The sequence below is a fragment of the Rhinatrema bivittatum genome, chromosome 7, assembly GCF_901001135.1.
Source record: "Rhinatrema bivittatum chromosome 7, aRhiBiv1.1, whole genome shotgun sequence".
NCBI lineage: Eukaryota > Metazoa > Chordata > Amphibia > Gymnophiona > Rhinatrematidae > Rhinatrema > Rhinatrema bivittatum.
In genome coordinates, this window is record NC_042621.1 from 229,475,327 (window position 1) to 229,495,382 (window position 20,056).

At 41.9% G+C, this 20,056-nt stretch overlaps 1 protein-coding gene across 4 annotated transcripts in view; it reads right to left on the reverse strand.

Moving 5' to 3' along the window:
• Nucleotides 1-6,334: 6,334 nt before the first annotated feature.
• Nucleotides 6,335-20,056, reverse strand: part of CCNJ (cyclin J) — a 40,781-nt gene continuing 27,059 nt past the window's right edge. For all 4 annotated transcript variants that reach the window (XM_029609948.1, XM_029609949.1, XM_029609952.1 and 1 more), the window contains one exon: nucleotides 6,335-9,522. In XM_029609948.1, the coding sequence (XP_029465808.1) occupies nucleotides 9,108-9,522 (415 nt within the window). In that variant the 3' untranslated portion in view covers nucleotides 6,335-9,107. The remainder of the gene's footprint in view (nucleotides 9,523-20,056) is intronic.

A 20,056-nucleotide genomic window follows, 5' to 3' on the forward strand; every position in this document is an offset into this window, starting at 1 on the left:
GGATGCTGGGCTTGATGGATCCTTGGTCTGACCCAGTATGGCATTTTCTTATGTTCTTATGTTCTTAAAGAGCCACAGCATTTATTACCGTATTTTCGCGTGTATAGGCCGCGGCTTATACACAGATTTACATTTTTGAAGAGAGGGTGCGGCCTATACAAGGGTGCGGCTTATCTAAATCTGTATTTACATAGGATAGACTAGGATAATCTATATAATACCTACCGAGTTTAATTGTGCGTTGAGTAAAAAAGAACTTTCTCCGATTAGTTTTAAATGTGCTAACTTCATGGAGTGCCCCCTAGTCTTTCTATTATCTATTACTATTGTACACAGTATTCAAGGTGCGGTCTCACCATGGAGCGATACAGAGGCATTATGACATTTTCCGTTTTATTCACCATTCCCTTTCTAATAATTCCCAACATTTGTAACTTATCATTAAAATCATCCATTGTACCTGAAGACTGGAGGATAGCAAATGTAACCCCAATATTTAAAAAGGGCTCCAGGGGCGATCCGGGAAACTACAGACCGGTTAGCCTGACTTCAGTGCCAGGAAAAATAGTGGAAAGTGTTCTAAACATCAAAATCACAGAACATATAGAAAGACATGGTTTAATGGAACAAAGTCAGCATGGCTTTACCCAGGGCAAGTCTTGCCTCACAAATCTGCTTCACTTTTTTGAAGGAGTTAATAAACATGTGGATAAAGGTGAACCGGTAGATATAGTATACTTGGATTTTCAGAAGGCGTTTGACAAAGTTCCTCATGAGGGGCTTCTAGGAAAAGTAAAAAGTCATGGGATAGGTGGCGATGTCCTTTCGTGGATTGCAAACTGGCTAAAAGACAGGAAACAGAGAGTAGGATTAAATGGGCAATTTTCTCAGTGGAAGGGAGTGGACAGTGGAGTGCCTCAGGGATCTGTATTGGGACCCTTACTGTTCAATATATTTATAAATGATCTGGAAAGAAATACGACGAGTGAGATAATCAAATTTGCAGATGACACAAAATTGTGCAGAGTAGTTAAATCACAAGCAGATTGTGATAAATTGCAGGAAGACCTTGTGAGACTGGAAAATTGGGCATCCAAATGGCAGATGAAATTTAATGTGGATAAGTGCAAGGTGATGCATATAGGGAAAAATAACCCATGCTATAATTACACGATGTTGGGTTCCATATTAGGTGCTACAACCCAAGAAAGAGATCTAGGTGTCATAGTGGATAACACATTGAAATCGTCGGGTCAGTGTGCTGCGGCAGTCAAAAAAGCAAACAGAATGTTGGGAATTATTAGAAAAGGAATGATGAATAAAACGGAAAATGTCATAATGCCTCTGTATCGCTCCATGGTGAGACCGCACCTTGAATACTGTGTACAATTCTGGTCGCCGCATCTCAAAAAAGATATAATTGCGATGGAGAAGGTACAGAGAAGGGCTACCAAAATGATAAGGGGAATGGAACAACTCCCCTATGAGGAAAGACTAAAGAGGTTAGGACTTTTCAGCTTGGAGAAGAGACGACTGAGGGGGGATATGATAGAGGTGTTTAAAATCATGAGAGGTCTAGAACGGGTAGATGTGAATCGGTTATTTACTCTTTCGGATAGTAGAAGGACTAGGGGACACTCCATGAAGTTAGCATGGGGCACATTTAAAACTAATCGGAGAAAGTTCTTTTTTACTCAACGCACAATTAAACTCTGGAATTTGTTGCCAGAGAATGTGGTTCGTGCAGTTAGTATAGCTGTGTTTAAAAAGGATTGGATAAGTTCTTGGAGGAGAAGTCCATTACCTGCTATTAAGTTCACTTAGAGAATAGCCACTGCCATTAGCAATGGTTACATGGAATAGACTTAGTTTTTGGGTACTTGCCAGGTTCTTATGGCCTGGATTGGCCACTGTTGGAAACAGGATGCTGGGCTTGATGGACCCTTGGTCTGACCCAGTATGGCATTTTCTTATGTTCTTATTCTGTTTGCTTTTTTGACTGCTGCAGCACACTGAACAGACAATTTCAATTTGTTATCCACTATGACACCTAGATCTCTTTCTTGGGTTGTAGCACCTAATATGGACCCCAACATTGTGTAATTATAGCATGGGTTATTTTTCCCTATATGCATCACCTTGCACTTATCCACATTAAATTTCATCTGCTATTTGAATGCCCAATTTTCCAGTCTCACAAGGTCTTCCTGCAATTTATCACAATCTGCTTGTGATTTAACTACTCTGAACAATTTTGTGTCATCTGCAAATTTGATTATCTCACTCGTCGTATTTCTTTCCAGATCATTTATAAATATATTGAAAAGTAAGGGTTCCAATACAGATCCCTGAGGCACTACACTGTCCACTCCCTTCCACTGAGAAAATTGTCCATTTAATCCTACTCTCTGTTTCCTGTCTTTTAGCCAGTTTGCAATCCACGAAAGGACATAGGCACCTATCCCCTGACTTTTTACTTTTCCTAGAAGCCTCTCATGAGGAAATTTGTCAAACACCTTCTGAAAATCCAAGAATACTATATCTACCAGTTCACCTTTATCCACATGTTTATTAACTCCTTCAAAAAAGTGAAGCAGATTTGTGAGGCAAGACTTCCCCTGGGTAAAGCCATGCTGACTTTGTTCCATTAAATCATGTCTTTCTATATGTTCTGTGATTTTGATGTTTAGAACACTTTCCACTATTTTTCCTGGCACTGAAGTCAGGCTAACCGGTCTGTAGTTTCCCGGATTGCCCCTGGAGCCCTTTTTAAATATTGGGGTTACATTTGCTATCCTCCAGTCTTCAGGTACAATGGATGATTTTAATGATAAGTTACAAATTTTTACTAATAGGTCTGAAATTTCATTTTTTAGTTCCTTCAGAACTCTGGGGTGTATACCATCCAGTCCAGGTGATTTACTACTCTTCAGTTTGTCAATCAGGCCTACCACATCTTCTAGGTTCACCGTGATTTGATTCAGTCCATCTGAATCAATATCCATGGAAACCTTCTCCATTACGGGTACCTCCCCAACATCCTCTTCAGTAAACACTGAAGCAAAGAAATCATTTAATCTTTCCGCGATAGCCTTATCTTCTCTAAGTGCCCCTTTAACCCCTCGACCATGTAACGGTCCAACTGACTCCCTCACAGGCTTTCTGCTTCAGATATATTTTTTAAAGTTTTTACTGTGAGTTTTTGCCTCTACAGCCAACTTCTTTTCAAATTCTCTCTTAGCCTGTCTTATCTGTCTTACATTTAACTTGCCAACGTTTATGCTTTATCCTATTTTCTTCTGTTAGATCCTTCTTCCAATTTTTGAATGAAGATCTTTTGGCTAAAATAGCTTCTTTCACCTCCCCTTTTAACCATGCCGGTAATCGTTTTGCCTTCTTTCCACCTTTCTTAATGTGTGGAATACATCTGGACTGTGCTTCTAGAATGGTATTTTTTAACAATGACTACGCCTCTTGGACATTTTTTACTTTTGTAGCTGCTCCTTTCAGTTTTATTCTAACAATTTTTCTCATTTTATCAAAGTTTCCCTTTTGAAAGTTTAGCACGAGAGCCTTGGATTTGCACACTGTTCCTCTTCCAGTCATTAAATCAAATTTGATCATATTATGATCACTATTGCCAAGCGGCCCCACCACTGTTACCTCTCTCACCAAGTCCTGTGCTCCACTGAGAATTAGATCTAAAATTGCTCCCTCTCTCATCGGTTCCTGAACCAATTGCTCCATAAAGCTATCATTTATTCCATCCAGGAACGTTATCTCTCTAGCGTGACCCGATGATACATTTACCCAGTCTATACTGGGGTAATTGAAGTCTCCCATTATTACTGCACTACCAATTTGGTTAGCTTCCATAATTTCTCTTAGCATTTCACTGTCTGTCTCACCATCTTGTCCAGGTGGACGGTAGTATACCCCTATCACTATAGTCTTCCCCGACACACAAGGGATTTCTACCCATAAAGATTCAATTTTGTATTTAGTCTCATGCAGGATGTTTATCCTGTTGGACTCTATGCCATCCCGGACATAAAGAGCCACACCTCCTCCCGTGTGCTCCTCTCTGTCATTCCGATATAATTTGTAACCCGGTATAGCACTGTCCCATTGGTTATCCTCTTTCCACCATGTCTCTGATATGCCAATTAAGTCTATGTCATCATTCACTGCTATACATTCTAATTCTCCCATCTTACTTCTTAGACTTCTGGCATTAGCATACAAACATTTCAAAGTTTGTATTTTGTTTGTATTTTCATTCTGCTTTTTAATTGAAAGGGTAAGTTAGAATTTTTTAGCTCAGGTGAGTTTTTAGTTACAGGCACTTGGACTACTTTTCTAATTATTGGAACCTCACTGTCGGGATGCCCTAATTCTAATGCATCATTAGTATCCTTTAAAGATACCTCTCTCCGAACCATGCTCTGCTGAGCGACTGTCAGCTTTCCCCTTTGTTCTAGTTTAAAAGCTGCTGTATCTCCTTTTTAAAGGTTAGTGCCAGCAGTTTGGTTCCACCCTGGTTAAGGTGGAGCCCATCCCTTCGGAAGAGACTCCCCCTTCCCCAAAAGGTTCCCCGGTTCCTAACAAAACTGAATCCCTCTTCCTTGCACCATCGTCTCATTCCCTTAAGACCCCCAGTACTTTAGGAACATATGGACATAAGAAATTGCCATGCTAGGTCAGACCAAGGATCCATCAAGCCCAGCATCCTGTTTCCAACAGAGGCCAAACCAGGCCACAAGAACCTGGCAAGTACCCAAATACTTAGAAGATCCCATGCTACTGATGCAATTAATAGCAGTGGCTATTCCCTAAGTAAACTTGATTAATAGCCATTAATGGACCTCTCCTCCAAGAACTTATCCAAACCTTTTTTGAACCCAGCTACACTAACTGCACTAACCACATCCTCTGGCAACAAATTCCAGAGCTTTATTGTGCGTTGAGTGAAAAAGAATTTTCTCCGATTAGTCTTAAATGTGTTACTTGCTAATCTCATGGAATACCCCCTAGTCCTTCTATTATTCGAAAGTGTAAATAACCGAATCACATCTACTCGTTCAAGACCTCTCATGATATTAAAGACCTCTATCATATCCTCCCTCAGCCGTCTCTTCTCCAAGCTGAACAGCTCCATAACCTCTTCAGTCTTTCCTCATAGGGGAGCTGTTCCATCCCCTTTATCATTTTGGTTACCCTTCTCTGTACCTTCTCCATCGCAACTATATCTTTTTTTAAATGCAGCGACCAGAATTGTACACAGTATTCAAGGTGCAGTCTCACCATCGAGCGATACAGAGGCGTTATGACATTTTCCATTTTATTAACCATTCCCTTCCTAATAATTCTTAACATTCCATTTGCTTTTTTGACTGCTGCAGCACACTGAGCTGACAATTTTAATGTATTATCCACTATGATGCCTAGATCTTTTTCCTGGGTGGTAGCTCCTAATATGGAACCTAACATCATGTAACTACAGCAATGGTTATTTTTCCCTATATGCAACACCTTGCACTTGTCCACATTAAATTTCATCTGCCATTTGGATGCCCAATCTTCCAGTCTTGCAAGGTCCTCCTGTAATGTATCACAGTCTGCTTGTGATTTAACTACTCTGAACAATTTTGTATCATCCGCAAATTTGATAACCTCACTCATCGTAGTCCTTTCCAGATCATATATATATATATATATATATATATATATATATATATATATATATATATATATATATATATATATATATATTGAAAAGCACCGGTCCAAGTACAGATCCCTGAGATAAATTGCATACATTGGATACCCACTGCCCATGCACATTTTATCTCATGTGTATTCATCTAGGAAATCCTGAAAAGCCAACTGGCTATGGGGTACCAGGCCAGGTATGAGAAACTTGGTATTAGAATGAAGATTTGGCCACCTTATCTTTATAAATTAAAGAGAACTGTTTTATGTTAGCAATAGCATTAACACATTAAAAAGCAGTTGAAGGGTTAAGAGATTTGGAATAAAGATAAAACTTTTTTTTTTACTTTAAAATAGCAAGACCCAACTCTTAGCAGTGCTTTTACTTTTTTTTTTTTTTAATCATACCATTATATAATTTTTTTTTAGTTGCTAGTTTTAATCCAGAAGGGAAAGAGAACCTCCAATCCTGGTCAATGAAACAAAGTCATAAGGTTGGTGAGGACATGCTGATCCAGAGCATAAAGAACACTGTCCGGACACTCTAATTTCACCTTGCAGATAGTACCTGATGTGTATACCCTGCCAATTAAAAAGTAGAAGCAATTACAACTCCACTTCATAACAAAAGTAAACAGATTCTTTTTAATGTGGTTTAAAATTCTCACACACACAATGAGATTTACACAGAACAAGTTTTATCAATAAAAAAAACAAAGTGCATAGCACTCATTCAGATTCCTTTATTGTGGAGTTTTGTGGTTAAATACTTGTTTTACATTTTCATGTTTTTGTTATACAAAAACCACAATATTTTGGCTCATTGAATATTAAACAAAAAGGACTATACACACTGAATAATGGACTTTAGTAGATCCCTTAAATAACATTTTGAATCAATTCACAAATGCATACTCCTTTCCCACTTTTCTTCAAATATATAGTTACCAAAACAAAAAAAACAAAAATTTTAATGCTACATAATAAATAATAAAAAAAAAAAAGTAGTGTATTTTTTAAATTGACACTAATGCTTTAAAATGCAATAAGTAAAATTCTGTAGGAAATACTGTCACACTGAAATTTTAACTGGTTACTTCCCTTTCACTATACCGCTCTGCACACACCCCCTCCCCCCATTTCCAGTGTTAATTAGCTAGCTTATGACATGATAGTGTTAATAGTACTGCACAAAATTGCTGCCTCTACATTTATAACAGTCATGAAGGACAATAAAAATGTTAACCATTATAAGTATCTTACACACCTGAAATCATCAAAGGTACTTATTTCAAGCACTGGTCTATTACAAAGACCTTACATTCATAGAATTATTGAGGTAGGTAGGTATTGAAGACTTGGGACACAGCAATTAAAAAAAAAAAAAAAAAAAAAAGATGAAGGTTAAAGTTAAGAAACTGACCAATAAATTGGGGTTCTTCCTCAATCAAAAACCCTTGCCATAAGGCATGGACTTCCCTTCCCCAAGTAGAAGAATCTTTGACATCACAAAAGTTGAAAAGTTCCCACTATTATCAGAGCAACTGCAGTTTTTTCTCCTCAATTTCCATGTGTCTTATTGTAAGTTTACAACTGTGATCCTCCAATAAGCTCTTGCCCAAATTATAGGGAAATGTGATGATCAGGGCCATGGCTTAATATGTTTTGGTTCCGCTCTACTAAAACAAGCGTTAGAATTGTAATTTCCAACTCACTTTTTCTCCCTTGATGCAAATTACTTCTGGCAACCAAATGCCCCCCCCCCCCCCCCCAAAAAAAAAATAGATGAGCCACATCATAAATATCAATTGCACAAAGAGGCAATGGCCTGCAGATATACCTGGAAGGACTGGATGTGTCTTATTCAAAAGAAGTCCTTGTAAAGTAATAAAAATATAAAAGGATTCACTGTCTTTCACAATAAACTATTTATTTTGCATGTCTTCCATCAACAAGAGTACCTGCGAGCAATAAAATGATGCAATGAATGCCCTCTGGCACCCAGCACTCTAGCCATGTAAAGAACAAAACAAAAAACATTGCCTCACTTTTGGAAGGTGAACTGTACTGAGTAGGTCCTCTTCCCTCAACTCATGTTTTCCTTTAGAAATAATTGCCACCAGTATCCTAAGCCCCCCCCTCAACTTTCAGACAGATTACATTTATGGCAAGAGACATGATCTTTATCTTAAATAGAAATTACCTATCCCCTTTCTCTCACAATCTAATAGCACCAGGAAAACAGTACATGCTAGATGTCCACAAATGCCACTCAACAATGAATCTACAGTGTGTGGCTTACAGAATGCTACCATCAATAGCCTTAGTATTGTTCATTGCTGTAAGAACTATGCGCTTATATGAGTGGTAGACTTTTTGCATACAGGAATATATTTTGTTAGGAAAAGCACACCTTTACAAAAAAAAAAAAAGCTCAGTTTTTATTCACTATACACCATCTACAAACAGTAGTTACATGTTTAACAAAATAAATGGAGCTATTTAAATATAGTTTGTATTTATCCTTCCACTCAAAAGAAACTAAATAAAAAAACATGGCAGTTAGTGTCCTTAAAACTAAAATTGTCACATCTTTCCACCAATCTCTGAACAGTATTGTGTGGCAGAGAATAGTTTTGTAATATTCATTTGTGTAATCAAGATTCAGTCCTTTGGTACTGCACATGACAACTACCTGCACAAAACTACAATGCTGTATTAAACCCATTTATTAAATGTAGCAGCACCGAAAGTTACAACAGCATTTCCTGAGTTAAGGTAAAACAGCTCCTAGTTAGAGCAACAATGTGTTTCTGGTTTATGAGGTATGTTACAATGTTACCCATTTGGTTCATTGCTTCAGAATCTTGTAAGATAGAACAAGAGCACCAACATGCCGAAGGTATATTGTTTTGTATTATATTGTATTGGATACATTCTAGTGAGGGTTTATATGGAAGGTGCCACAACCCTAGAGCACACCCTGCTTAAGGTAAGAAAATGGACCATGCTGCAGAACATGTAATAACTCTGGTGAAAATATTTCTCATCTGTAAGGTTTAAGACATCACATTCCCTTCTTCTAAATCAGCATAGAGGAAGTCCAGAGGATGATACAATTTCTGCAAACTCAGCCTTAAAAACAAAAGAAAGGCCATTGTCGACATACTGAATGAAGTGCTTCAATTTGTTACACCAGTGCTAGCACATTATGGTTTCCCTGTGACTGCAGGAGTTGTGTTCTTTTTATTAGATTAAAAACTTGAAATACTATTCTATGCTTTGTGCAATTTTCTTCTGAAAAATGATTTCTTTTTTTTAATTTAGGACGTAGCACTCACAACATACAATAAAAGGTTTGACAGAAAATGTGGTTCTTGTTTAATATGCATTCATCACCTCTCAAAACAGGGTGTGATACAGGGATAATGTCCATTTACCTGATAACCTCTATTATAGGAAACACCAATACACGGTTTAATTTCGATTGGCAGAGCCAATGACATATTAGGTCCAGTCTGCATGTGTGCTTGTGTCTGAACACTGGCTTGTATGCCAGTAGAACAAGTCTGCAATGGAAAAGAGGTTGGAGGAGCCGTTGACACCATTTGTTGGCAGCTTTGCGGCTGAAGTGTTGGGTGATGAAACTGGAGCTGGGCTTGATGAGGGGGCTGTAGATACTGGGACACATTTGGCTGCACATGAGCTTGGTGCTGTGCTTGAGACGGAGGCTGAAGTACACACGGTAGAGATGGATGTCCACCTTGTCCCTTTTGCTTATTTGCTTCTTTCACATCATTATCGTGTGCACTACAAAACACAAAATAAAGTAGAAAGGACAGATTTTTTTTTTTAACTTGAAAACAAACTTATTCTTTAGTTTCACTAGTACATTTATCCTATACAATTTGTAATCCAATGTGTTAAAATAGTTTTTCCTAGAGGTAGAACTACCACCATACAAAATCTCTGTTCAAACTGGTATTTCTTTGACTGCAAAAGATCAACTATACACGTATTTAAGAAAGAGAGAGAGTTAACGCAATAAGGTATTACAAGAGCTGCATGAATACCTTGAACGATGGGTTTGCATAACTTCAGTTTAGGGCTCTAGAACAGGGGTAGCCAACTCTGGTCCATGAGAGCCACAAAACAGGGCTAGTTTTCAGGATATCCACAATGAATATGTATGATATGCATATTTCCTATGTTCTGTGCTTGGGGTGTCTGCATTCCGTCTTTGTTCTCTATATGCAAACTTGAATATACACTTTGCCTTAGCTTGCTAAACATCGAGGCTATGCAGAGTTTAGGAACAAGGTGAAAACAGCAGCTATATAAACGGTTGGTTTCAACAGCACTAAGATAAATGATAAGTGCTAGAAAACAGCCAATGTTGAAAATCCAGGTCTTTTTAAACAGCTTAAAGGGGCTGTCTAACATGGCTTCATCTTACCTACTGTGATCTTTGCAAAATGCAATTAAGGGCAGGTAGATGGGAACAACTTTCTTTTCTTCATCCCAAGGTCTTCATGGGGCTGAACAGCTAGAACACAAGTTTGCCTTTCCAAAGACAAACAAAAGAGGAAAAGGGAACCAGAGCTCTTTACAAAGATTAGATCTTTTTGCCACACGATTTGATAAAATAGCAGGAAGCTATCCATACTCCAAAAAGGGGAAACAGTTTTGGGATACTGGTGCGAATATGACAAGTAAAGCAGAAAAGAGAAAGCAAAAGGCAGAAATAGAGTAGATACATGAAAGGCCAGATAAGTCAGTGATCAAAAGAAGGGTAAAGAGGTAGCCACTGTTAAGTAAAGCTCAACCAATGAACTAAATCTAAAGAGACACAGAAAGAGTTCATAAGTGCAGAGGAATTTGTGCACACTGTTAACTTTCTTACTTAAATAATGAAAAGTCAAATATTTAGAAGCATGATTACACTAGACATTCCTATTGATGACTGAGCAAGAAATAAGGGGAAGAAAGGAGAACTGAAAAGAACAAACAAAGTGAAAGGGATACAACTGTTGGCAATTCAAAGAATATTGCCAATTGTCATTGTTTTGACTAAAGTAAGTGGAAGACTGAGAAATGCTGCACACTACCATGGGGAAGATTCTGTTTGATCCTCGAGTTCAATCTTCTGCTTTCAGAGTTGGATGAAGCTGGTGATTATTGCGAAGGGAAGGAAATTGTGGTCATTACTTATGCACAATGCCTAGTGGCCTGATTCAAGGCCTATGATTGCAGGGTTCCCAAAAGACCCCCAGCATATGCCCCTGGCTGTAATGACCAGACTAGAAGTATGTGGGAGATATAAAATATGTAGGGATCTTGCTTTTCAGTTATTTTATTTTCCCCAAGAATTTCAGGGCGTTTATTATAACCAACAAAAGCAAAAGAAAATCAGTGGGGGAAGAGAGAGGAGAGATTTTTTTCCAGCGATTTCCTGCCATGTGGTTGGTTATAAATGGAGAAATTACTTACCTGATACATTTGTTTTCCTTAGTGTAAACAGATGGACTCAGGACCAATGGATTTATGCTCCCCTGCCAGAAGATTGAGACGGAGCAAGTTGACGTCATAGTATATATAACAGAGATGAGCTTCGTTTATCACAAATTAGGCAATTTCAATTCGTCATGGGTCAGGGGCCCCGAACCCGATTTTCCCCGAACTACGAGGAAAATTAGTTTTTCGGGTTTGTACGGGGGGGGGGGGGGCACATTTTATTTTTTTAAATAAAAAACACCCCAAGCATTAAAATTTACTATAATACAACCCCCCCCCCCCCCCCCCCCACACACACACACACCACCATCCCGATCCCTCCCGAAGACTTACTAACATCCCTGGTGGTCCAGTGGGGTCCCGCGAATGCTTTCTCCCTCCATTCCATCAGGCTTTTGTGCCTGCCTCTCGTCAAAATGGCACCGATAGCCTTTGACCTACTATGTCACAGGGGCTACAGGTGCCATTGGTCAGCCCCTGTCACATGGTAGGAGTACAAGATGGCGCCGGCCATCCATTGCTCCTACCATGTGACGGGAGCTGACCAATGGCACCGGTAGCCCCTGTGACATAGTAGGTCAAAGGCTATCGGTGCCATTTTGACGAGAGGCAGGCACAAAAGCCTGATGGAATGGAGGGAGAAAGCATTCGCGGGACCCCACTGGACCACCAGGGATGTTAGTAAGTCTTTGGGAGGGATCGGGATGGGGGGAGGGTTGTATTATAGTAAATTTTAATGCTTGGGGTGGGTTTTTTTGAGCTTCGTTTTCCCATGTTGTTTTTTTGGGCCCATTTCGTTTTTGTTCGTTTTTCCAAAAAACTAACAGAGGAAAAACAAACTTTACCCCGAAGCGTCAGACTCAAAAAACAACCCGGTAGAAAAAAAACAAAGCTCATCTCTAATATATAACCCTGACGTGACCCCAGCCTGTCAGTATTCTCTTCAAAAACAATTGTGGACAGACTAGCAAAAAACTTGAATAAAAACATGATTAAAAAACAGATAACTAGTACTTTACTCACCCAACCATAAATACTGAACTCACATAATAATCTAAATACCCCAAGCTAGGGACTGGATGAACACTTACCAGTAATCCCTTGGGACCCAGAGCCCCACAGGACTATTGACACACTCACGCGGCAGCCAAGGGTAGGAAGCTGAATCCATCTGTCTACACTAAGGAAAAGGAAATTATCAGTTAAGTAATTTCTCCATTTCCTAGCGTGTAGACAGATGGACTCTGGACCAGTTGGATGTACCAAAGCTACTCCCCAACAGGGTGAGAGGCTGCCTGCGGTCCAGTCAAACACCGCACGTGCAAATGCTGCATCCTCCTCAGCCTGCACATCCAGACAATAAAATCTGGAAAAAGTGTGTAAGGAGGACCACGTCGCAGATGGGCAGATATCGACAGGAGACAACAGACTAACCTCCGCCAATGACAGTGCCCTAGCGGAATGAGCCCTAACCTGAGTGGGCAATGGCTTTCCAGCATCCACCTACACGACCATGACCACCTCCTTAAATCAAACGAACTATGATAATCCGCCAAGCTGGAGTGCCCTGCTTATTCCCACCACGGAGAACAGGCAGGCAATCTGTCTTTCGAAAAGACTCAGACCTCCAGCTACCACACGACAAGATGCTTAACGTCCAAGGAGCACAAAAGGCGAAACTCCTCCACATCCCTGACCTTATCCAGGTATGGTAAGGAGATGGTCTGATTCAAATGAAAGTTCAAGACTACCTTTGGCAAGAAAGATGGAACAGTACACAGCTGTAATGCCCCTGGAGTCACCCAAAGAGATAGCTCCTGGCAAGACAATGCCTGCAGCTCAGAAATCTGATGCACAGTAGGGATGTGAATCGTTTTAGGACGATTAAAATTATCGTCCGATAATTTTAATATCGTCTTAAACCGTTATGGAACACAATACAATAGAGATTCTAACGATTTATCGTTATAAATCGTTAGAATCGTGAGCCCGCACACTAAAACCCCCTAAAACCCACCCCCGACCCTTTAAATTAAATCCCCCACCCTCCCGAACCCCCCCCCCAAATGACTTAAATAACCTGCGGGTCCAGCGGCGGTCCGGAACGGCAGCGGTCCGGAACGGGCTCCTGCTACTGAATCTTGTTGTCTTCAGCCAGCGCCATTTTCAAAATAGCGCCGAAAAATGGCAGCGGCCATAGACGAACACGATTGGACGGCAGGAGGTCCTTCCGGACCCCCGCTGGACTTTTGGCAAGTCTTGTGGGGGTCAGGAGGCCCCCCCCAAGCTGGCCAAAAGTTCCTGGAGGTCCAGCGGGGGTCAGGGAGCGATTTCCCTCCGCGAATCGTTTTCGTACGGAAAATGGCGCCGGCAGGAGATCGACTGCAGGAGGTCGTTCAGCGGGTTTTAGGTGGTTTTAATGTGCCGGTTTTGCGATTTTACGTTTTTTCGATTTTTCACGATTTTTCACGATATTTTACCCCCCCAAATGGCAACAATACGATTCCCTCCCCCTCCCAGCTGAAATCGATCGTTAAGACGATCGAGGACACGATTCACATCTCTAATGCACAGAACATATAGCCACCAGGAACACAGTCTTCAAAGTCAACAACCATAAGGAAAGGCTATGCAGTGGTAGGAACATAGGGCCTGCCAAAACTCCAGCATCAAATTAAGACTCCACAATGGAACTGTTAACCTCAAGGAAGGCCTAAGGTGCTTCACTCCCTTAAAAAAAAAAAAAAAAAAAAAGGCCACATCAGGATGAGACAAGGAAACACCATTCACCAGGACTCTGAAACAGGCAAGAGCCCAACCTGCACCTTCAAGTAATTAAGGGCCAAGCCTTTATGCAACCCATCCTGCAAAAATATTCCAGGAATGAGGATGAATCTTAACTGAATGAGGAAGAACACCCCGCTCCTCATACCAGACCTCAAAAAAATGCTCCAAACCAGCACATAAAGCCAAGGAAGTGGAGAACTTGCAAGCACAGAGTAAAGTGGCAATCACCATAGAAGAATAAACACACTTTAACAGATGAGCCCTGTCAAGGGCTAAACTGTAAGACCGAATCAAGTCAGATCCTTGTGAAGAACCGGTCCCTGCTGAAACAGATCCATGTATGGCAGAAGATGAACAGGTCCTTCAACAGGTGTCCATGGTATGTGGATTTGTGTTGACACCTGGGTCAGTACTAGCCTCCTGTGGCCTTCGATCTTGCAAATTATCCTGCCCAGCAAGGGCCACGGAGGAAAGACATAAAGCAATCTGTCTTCCGGCCAGACTTGTACAAAAGCGTCTTATTCCCAGGGACCATGGATCTCTCCTTAGACTGTAGAAGTGAGGAACCTTCGCATTTTGAGAGATCACCAGCAAGTCTAGGAACAGAAGGCCCTAACAATCCACAATCAGCCGAAACACCTCAGCTGACAACACCCACTCTCCTGGGTCCCAGTCTCTCCCTGCTGAAAAAGTCTACCCTTATGTTGTCTTTTCCTGCAATGTGAGAGACAGATCTGCAGATGACCTTCCACCCATTCCTTCAGCTGATCTATTTCCTGTGACACTTGCTGGCTGGCTCTTGGTTCCTCTCCCTGGTGATTGATATAGGCCACCATCGTCGCATTGTCCAACATCACATGAACTGCTTGATTTCATAACCCATGGCTGAACTGCAAACATGTCAGCAGTACTTCCCGGGCCTCCAGGCAATTGATGTTCCAGCAGGACACTTTGGCATTCTAGTACCCCTGGGCAGTTAACTCCAGACAGTAAGCCCCTCCAACTGTGAAGACTTGTATCTGTTGTGAATACCAACCAGACCGGAGAGGACAGAGGAACTCTCTTTCACAGTTGATCCTCCAGCAACCACCACTGGAGGTGGGAGATTTCCATTGGCAAGTGGAGCCAAACCGCATAATCCCGAGACTGCAAATTCCAACAAGATAGCAGAGCACGCTAAAGAGGATGCATATGCGCCCTTGCCCATGGCACCACTTTCAGGGTAGCTGCCATCAAGCTGAGCACCTGTAGGTAGGACCACATCATCGGGTGTATGGTGTTCATCAACTGATGCACTTGAGTCATCAGTCTCTGGATCTGAACTTCTGGTAGGAAAACTCTGTCCTGTCCCATGTCGAACCAGACCCCCAGATACTCCGATGATTAAAGACTGCTCTTGTCAGACTCGCCCTCCAACTAAGCTCCTGCAATAAGGACATTACCTTAGGTGTCACCAGGTGGCTCTCTTCCTGAGACTTAGCTTGAATCAGCCAGTCATTCAAATTTGGGTTCACCAGAATTCTCTTTAGGCAAGGCCACTGCTACCAACACCATAATCTTGGAAAATGTTCTGGGAACGGTGGCTAGACCAAAAGGAAGCGCCCAAAACTGATAATGGTGCCCCAACACCGCAACGCATAGAAAGTAGCAGTGTTCCAATCGGATGTGAATATGAAGGTAAGCCTCTGACAGATCCAAGGAGGTTAGAAATTCCTGACTGCTCTGCCATTACTACAGAGCATAAGGATTCCATTTGAAAATGAGTCACCTTCAAATGACCGTTAACCCTCTTGAATGCCAAGATGGGAAGAAAGGAGCCCTCCTTCTTGAGCACAACAAAATAAAAGGAATATCACCCCATACTTTCTTGAGATATGGGCACCAGAACCATAGCCCTCAGTCTAAGGAGCTTTTGAAGAGTGAACTCCACTGCCTGCTTCTTCTACAGGGAGTGGCAAGAGGACACCATGAACACGTCCCAAGGAATACTGAAAAATTCCAGTGCATACCCTTCGCGTATCACCTCCAGGACCCACTGCTCTGACGTGATCTTGACCCATCTCCAATAAAAAAGAAAAAAAAAATGTCCCCTATTTCCTGTTTTGGAAGGTGGGTCGGCAAACCTTCACTGGGAAGCTTGGGAAGGTCCACCACACGAGCCCGCTCCTCTCTTGGGCTGCTGGGGACAAGAGGCCTGAGACCTACCAAAAGGCCAAGTCCGCTGAAAGGTTGTCCCTCTGTAGGGACAAAAATGCCTAGAACTCCGGAAATGACTCCTCATACCAAAGGGGCACTGTAACTGTTTCTTATCCTCTGGCAACAAAGGCACTGGAGACTCGCCCCACTTACTGGCCAGTTTCTCCAACTCGCTCCCAAACAAAAGCGAGCCTTTAAAGGGCATCTTGGTAAGAATGGCTTTGGAAGCCGTGTCAGCTGACCAATTTCATAACTAGAGTTGACATCTGGCCGCTATCACCAAAGCCACTCCTCTAGGTGAGGTCCGGACCATAATCACAGCCTGCATCTGCTAATGAGGCGGTAGGAGGCTCCATAACCACTCTAGAATTCCCTCCAGACTCAACCTCCTGAGAGAGAAGCAGGCAAGATCTCACTACTAGGGCGCAACAGGAAGCAATCTATAAATTCATCACCATTGCCTCAAAGGCTTCCTTAAAATAGCCTCAATCATGTACATCTTTCAAGGCCGCTCCTCCCTCCACAGGGATAGTCGTCCGCTTAGACACGGCAGAACAGCCACTTTGGGAAAACGCAAACGCTCTCTCACAGATGGATCCTGGGGATACAGGACTTCCAATGTCAAACCTTCTTTAAAATATGCCTCTGGGGCATCTCCTTCCATATCAATCAATTCCTGGATGGCATCCATTACTGGGAAACAACAAGAGACTTTATGTAAGGAAACCAAAATGAGATTCTTCCTCGGCTCTGACATAGCATCTGAACCAGGAACACCCAGCTGTTTCAAGGTCTGGGAAATCGGAGCCGGCAGTTCATCTCTATGAAAGAACTGCAACATGGTTTGATACTGTTCCAGCCCTAGAGGAATTTCCCCATCTTCCAGGGAATCGGGATCATTCTCATCATCAGTGCCATCTGGATTCCTATCGGGAACACCCGCAGGGAGCAGAGGCGAGTCCTAGCGCTTAAGCATAGGACTGGAAGAGGGAGGAGCCACAGGCTGTCTGGTCAGACCATCAGAAATGGGGGAAGCAGAGGAATGTGCCTGAAGAAAGGCTTGTAAGCCCTGAAAAAATTTTCACCCAAGAAAAAGCAGCTGGGTCCAGACCAAGTCCAGAAGGAACTGGAGCTGGTCCCACAGAACTGCCCTTGCTAGCAGAGGAGCCAGTCAAGGGAGAACCAAGATCTGGCATCCCCCCCAATCAAGGCCATGACCGACCCATCATCAGAATGGCAAGAGCCAGACTTAGCAAAATCTGAGGCTAGAGAAGCAGACTTGGAGGAGCTGAGGGAGACAGAAGTACATTGATGAGACCTTCAGGGACATAGTAGCCAAGTCCCAAATCCAGTCTGGCAGCCCCAATGCTACCTTGGATCAGAAAGGTCTCCCAGTAGGAGAACATCACCCTGGTGTAGCAGGAAGTGATCCTGTAGCAAGGACATGCTCTCCAGGTGATGTATTGTCCTCTCGCACTGAGAACAAGTCTCCCAGGACTACTGCCCAGGAGGGAAGGGTTAGGCTAGCCATCATAGTTGGTGATTCGATTATTAGAAATGTAGATAGCAGGGTGGCTGGTGGACATGAGGACCGCCTAACTTGCCTGCCTGGTGCGAAGGTGGCAGACCTCATGCGTCACCTAGATAGGATTATAGACAGTGCTGGGGAGGAACCAGCTGTCATGGTACATGTGGGCACCAACGACATAGGAAAATGTGGGAGAGGTTCTGGAAGCCAAATTTAGGATTTTAGGTAGGAAGCTGAAATCCGGAATCTCCAGGGTGGCATTCTCTGAAATGCTTCCTGTTCCACGTGCAGGTCCCCAGAGGCAGCCAGAGCTCCAGAGTTTCAATGCGTGGATGAGACGATGGTGCAGGGAAGAGGGATTCAGATTTGTAAGGAACTGGGGAAACTTTTGGGGAAAGGGGAGACTTTTCACGAAAGGATGGGCTCCACCTTAACCAGAGTGGAACCAAGCTGCTGGCACTAACTTTCAAAAAGGAGATAGAGCAGCTTTTAAACTAGAACAAGGGGGAAAGCCAACAGTCACTCAGCAGTGCATGGTTCGGAGAAATGTATCCTTGAAGGATTCTAATGAAGCAGGAGAGATAGGGCATCCCAACAGAGAGGTTCCACTTGTTTGATGTAATTTCCAACTTTGGTTCTATGTAAACCGACGTGATATGTACTATACAGGAACATCGGTATATAAAAAAAAAAAAAGCCTTAAATAAAATAAATAAATAAATGCAAACATAGTCCATATGCCTATATGTAAAAAAAATCACCAAAGCTAATGATTTCCAAATTATCCCAAACAACTGAAAAGCAGGTTGTTAAAACAAACAACACACACACTTTGAAATGTCTGTATACCAATGCCAGTAGTCTAAGTAGTAAGATGGGAGAGTTAGAGTGTATAGCAGCAAATGATGAGATTGACATTGCATCACAGAGACTTGGTGGAAGGAGGATATCCAATGGGACAGTGCTATATCAGGGTACAAATTATATCGCAATGATAGGGAGGATCAACTTGGTGGGGGTGTAGCACTTTATGTCCGGGAGGGTACAGAGTCCAACAGGATAAAGGTCATACAAGAGACTAAATGCTCAGTAGAATCTATATGGGTAGAAATCCCATGTGTGTTGGGTAAGAGTATAGTGATAGGAGTATACTACCATCCACCTGGACAAAATGGTCAGACAGATGATGAAATGCTAAGAGAAATCAGGGAAGCAAAGCAATTTGGCAGTGCAGTAATAATGGGAGATTTCAATTACCCCAATACTGACTGGGTAAATGTAGCATCAGGACTTGCTAGAGACAAAGTTCCTGGTTGTAACAAATGATTGCTTCATGGAGCAATTGGTTCAGGAACCAACAAGAGAGGGAGCTATTTTAGATTTAATTCTTAGTGGAATGCAGGATTTGGTGAGAGAGGTAACAGTGGTGAGGCCACTTGGCAACAGTGATAACAACATGATCAAATTTTAACTAACTGGAAGGGGGACAATAAGTAAATCTGCAGCTCTAACAATAAACTTTCAAAAGGGAAACTTGGAAAAAATGAGGAAAACAGTTAGAAAAAAAACTGAAAGGTGCAGCTGCAAAGGTTAAAAGTGTTCAACAGGCATGGACACTGTTTAAAAATACAATCCTAGAGGCGCAGTCCATATGTATTCCACGCACTAAGAGGTGGAAGGAATGCAAAACGATTACCGACATGGTTAAAAGGTGAGGTGAAAGAGCTATTTTATAAAAAAAAAACATCCTTCAAAAATTGGAAGAAGGATCCATCTGAAGAAAATAGGATAGAACATAAGCATTGTCAAGTTAAGTGTAAAACATTGATAAGACAGGTGAAGAGAGAATTTGAAATGAAGTTGGCCATAGAGGCAAAAACTCATAATAAAAACCTTTTAAATATATCCAAAGCAAGAAACCTGTGAGGGAGTTGGTTGGACCATTAGATGACCGAGGGGTTAAAGGGGCTCTTAGGGAAGATAAGGCCATTGCAGAAAGACTAAATGAGTTCTTTGCCTCCGTGTTTACTAATGAGGATGTTGGGGAAATACCAGTTCTGGAGATGGTTTTCAGGGATGATGAGTCAGATGAACTGAACAAAATCACTGTGAACCTGGAAGATGTAGTAGGCCAGATTGACAAACTAAAAAGAGTAGCAAATCACCTGGACCGGATGGTATGCATCCTATGGTACTGAAGGAACTTAAAAATGAAATGTATGATCTATCATTAAAATCATCCATTGTACCTGAAGACAGGAGGGTGGCCAATGTAACCCCAATATTTAAAAAAGGCTCCAGGGGTGATCCGGGTAACTA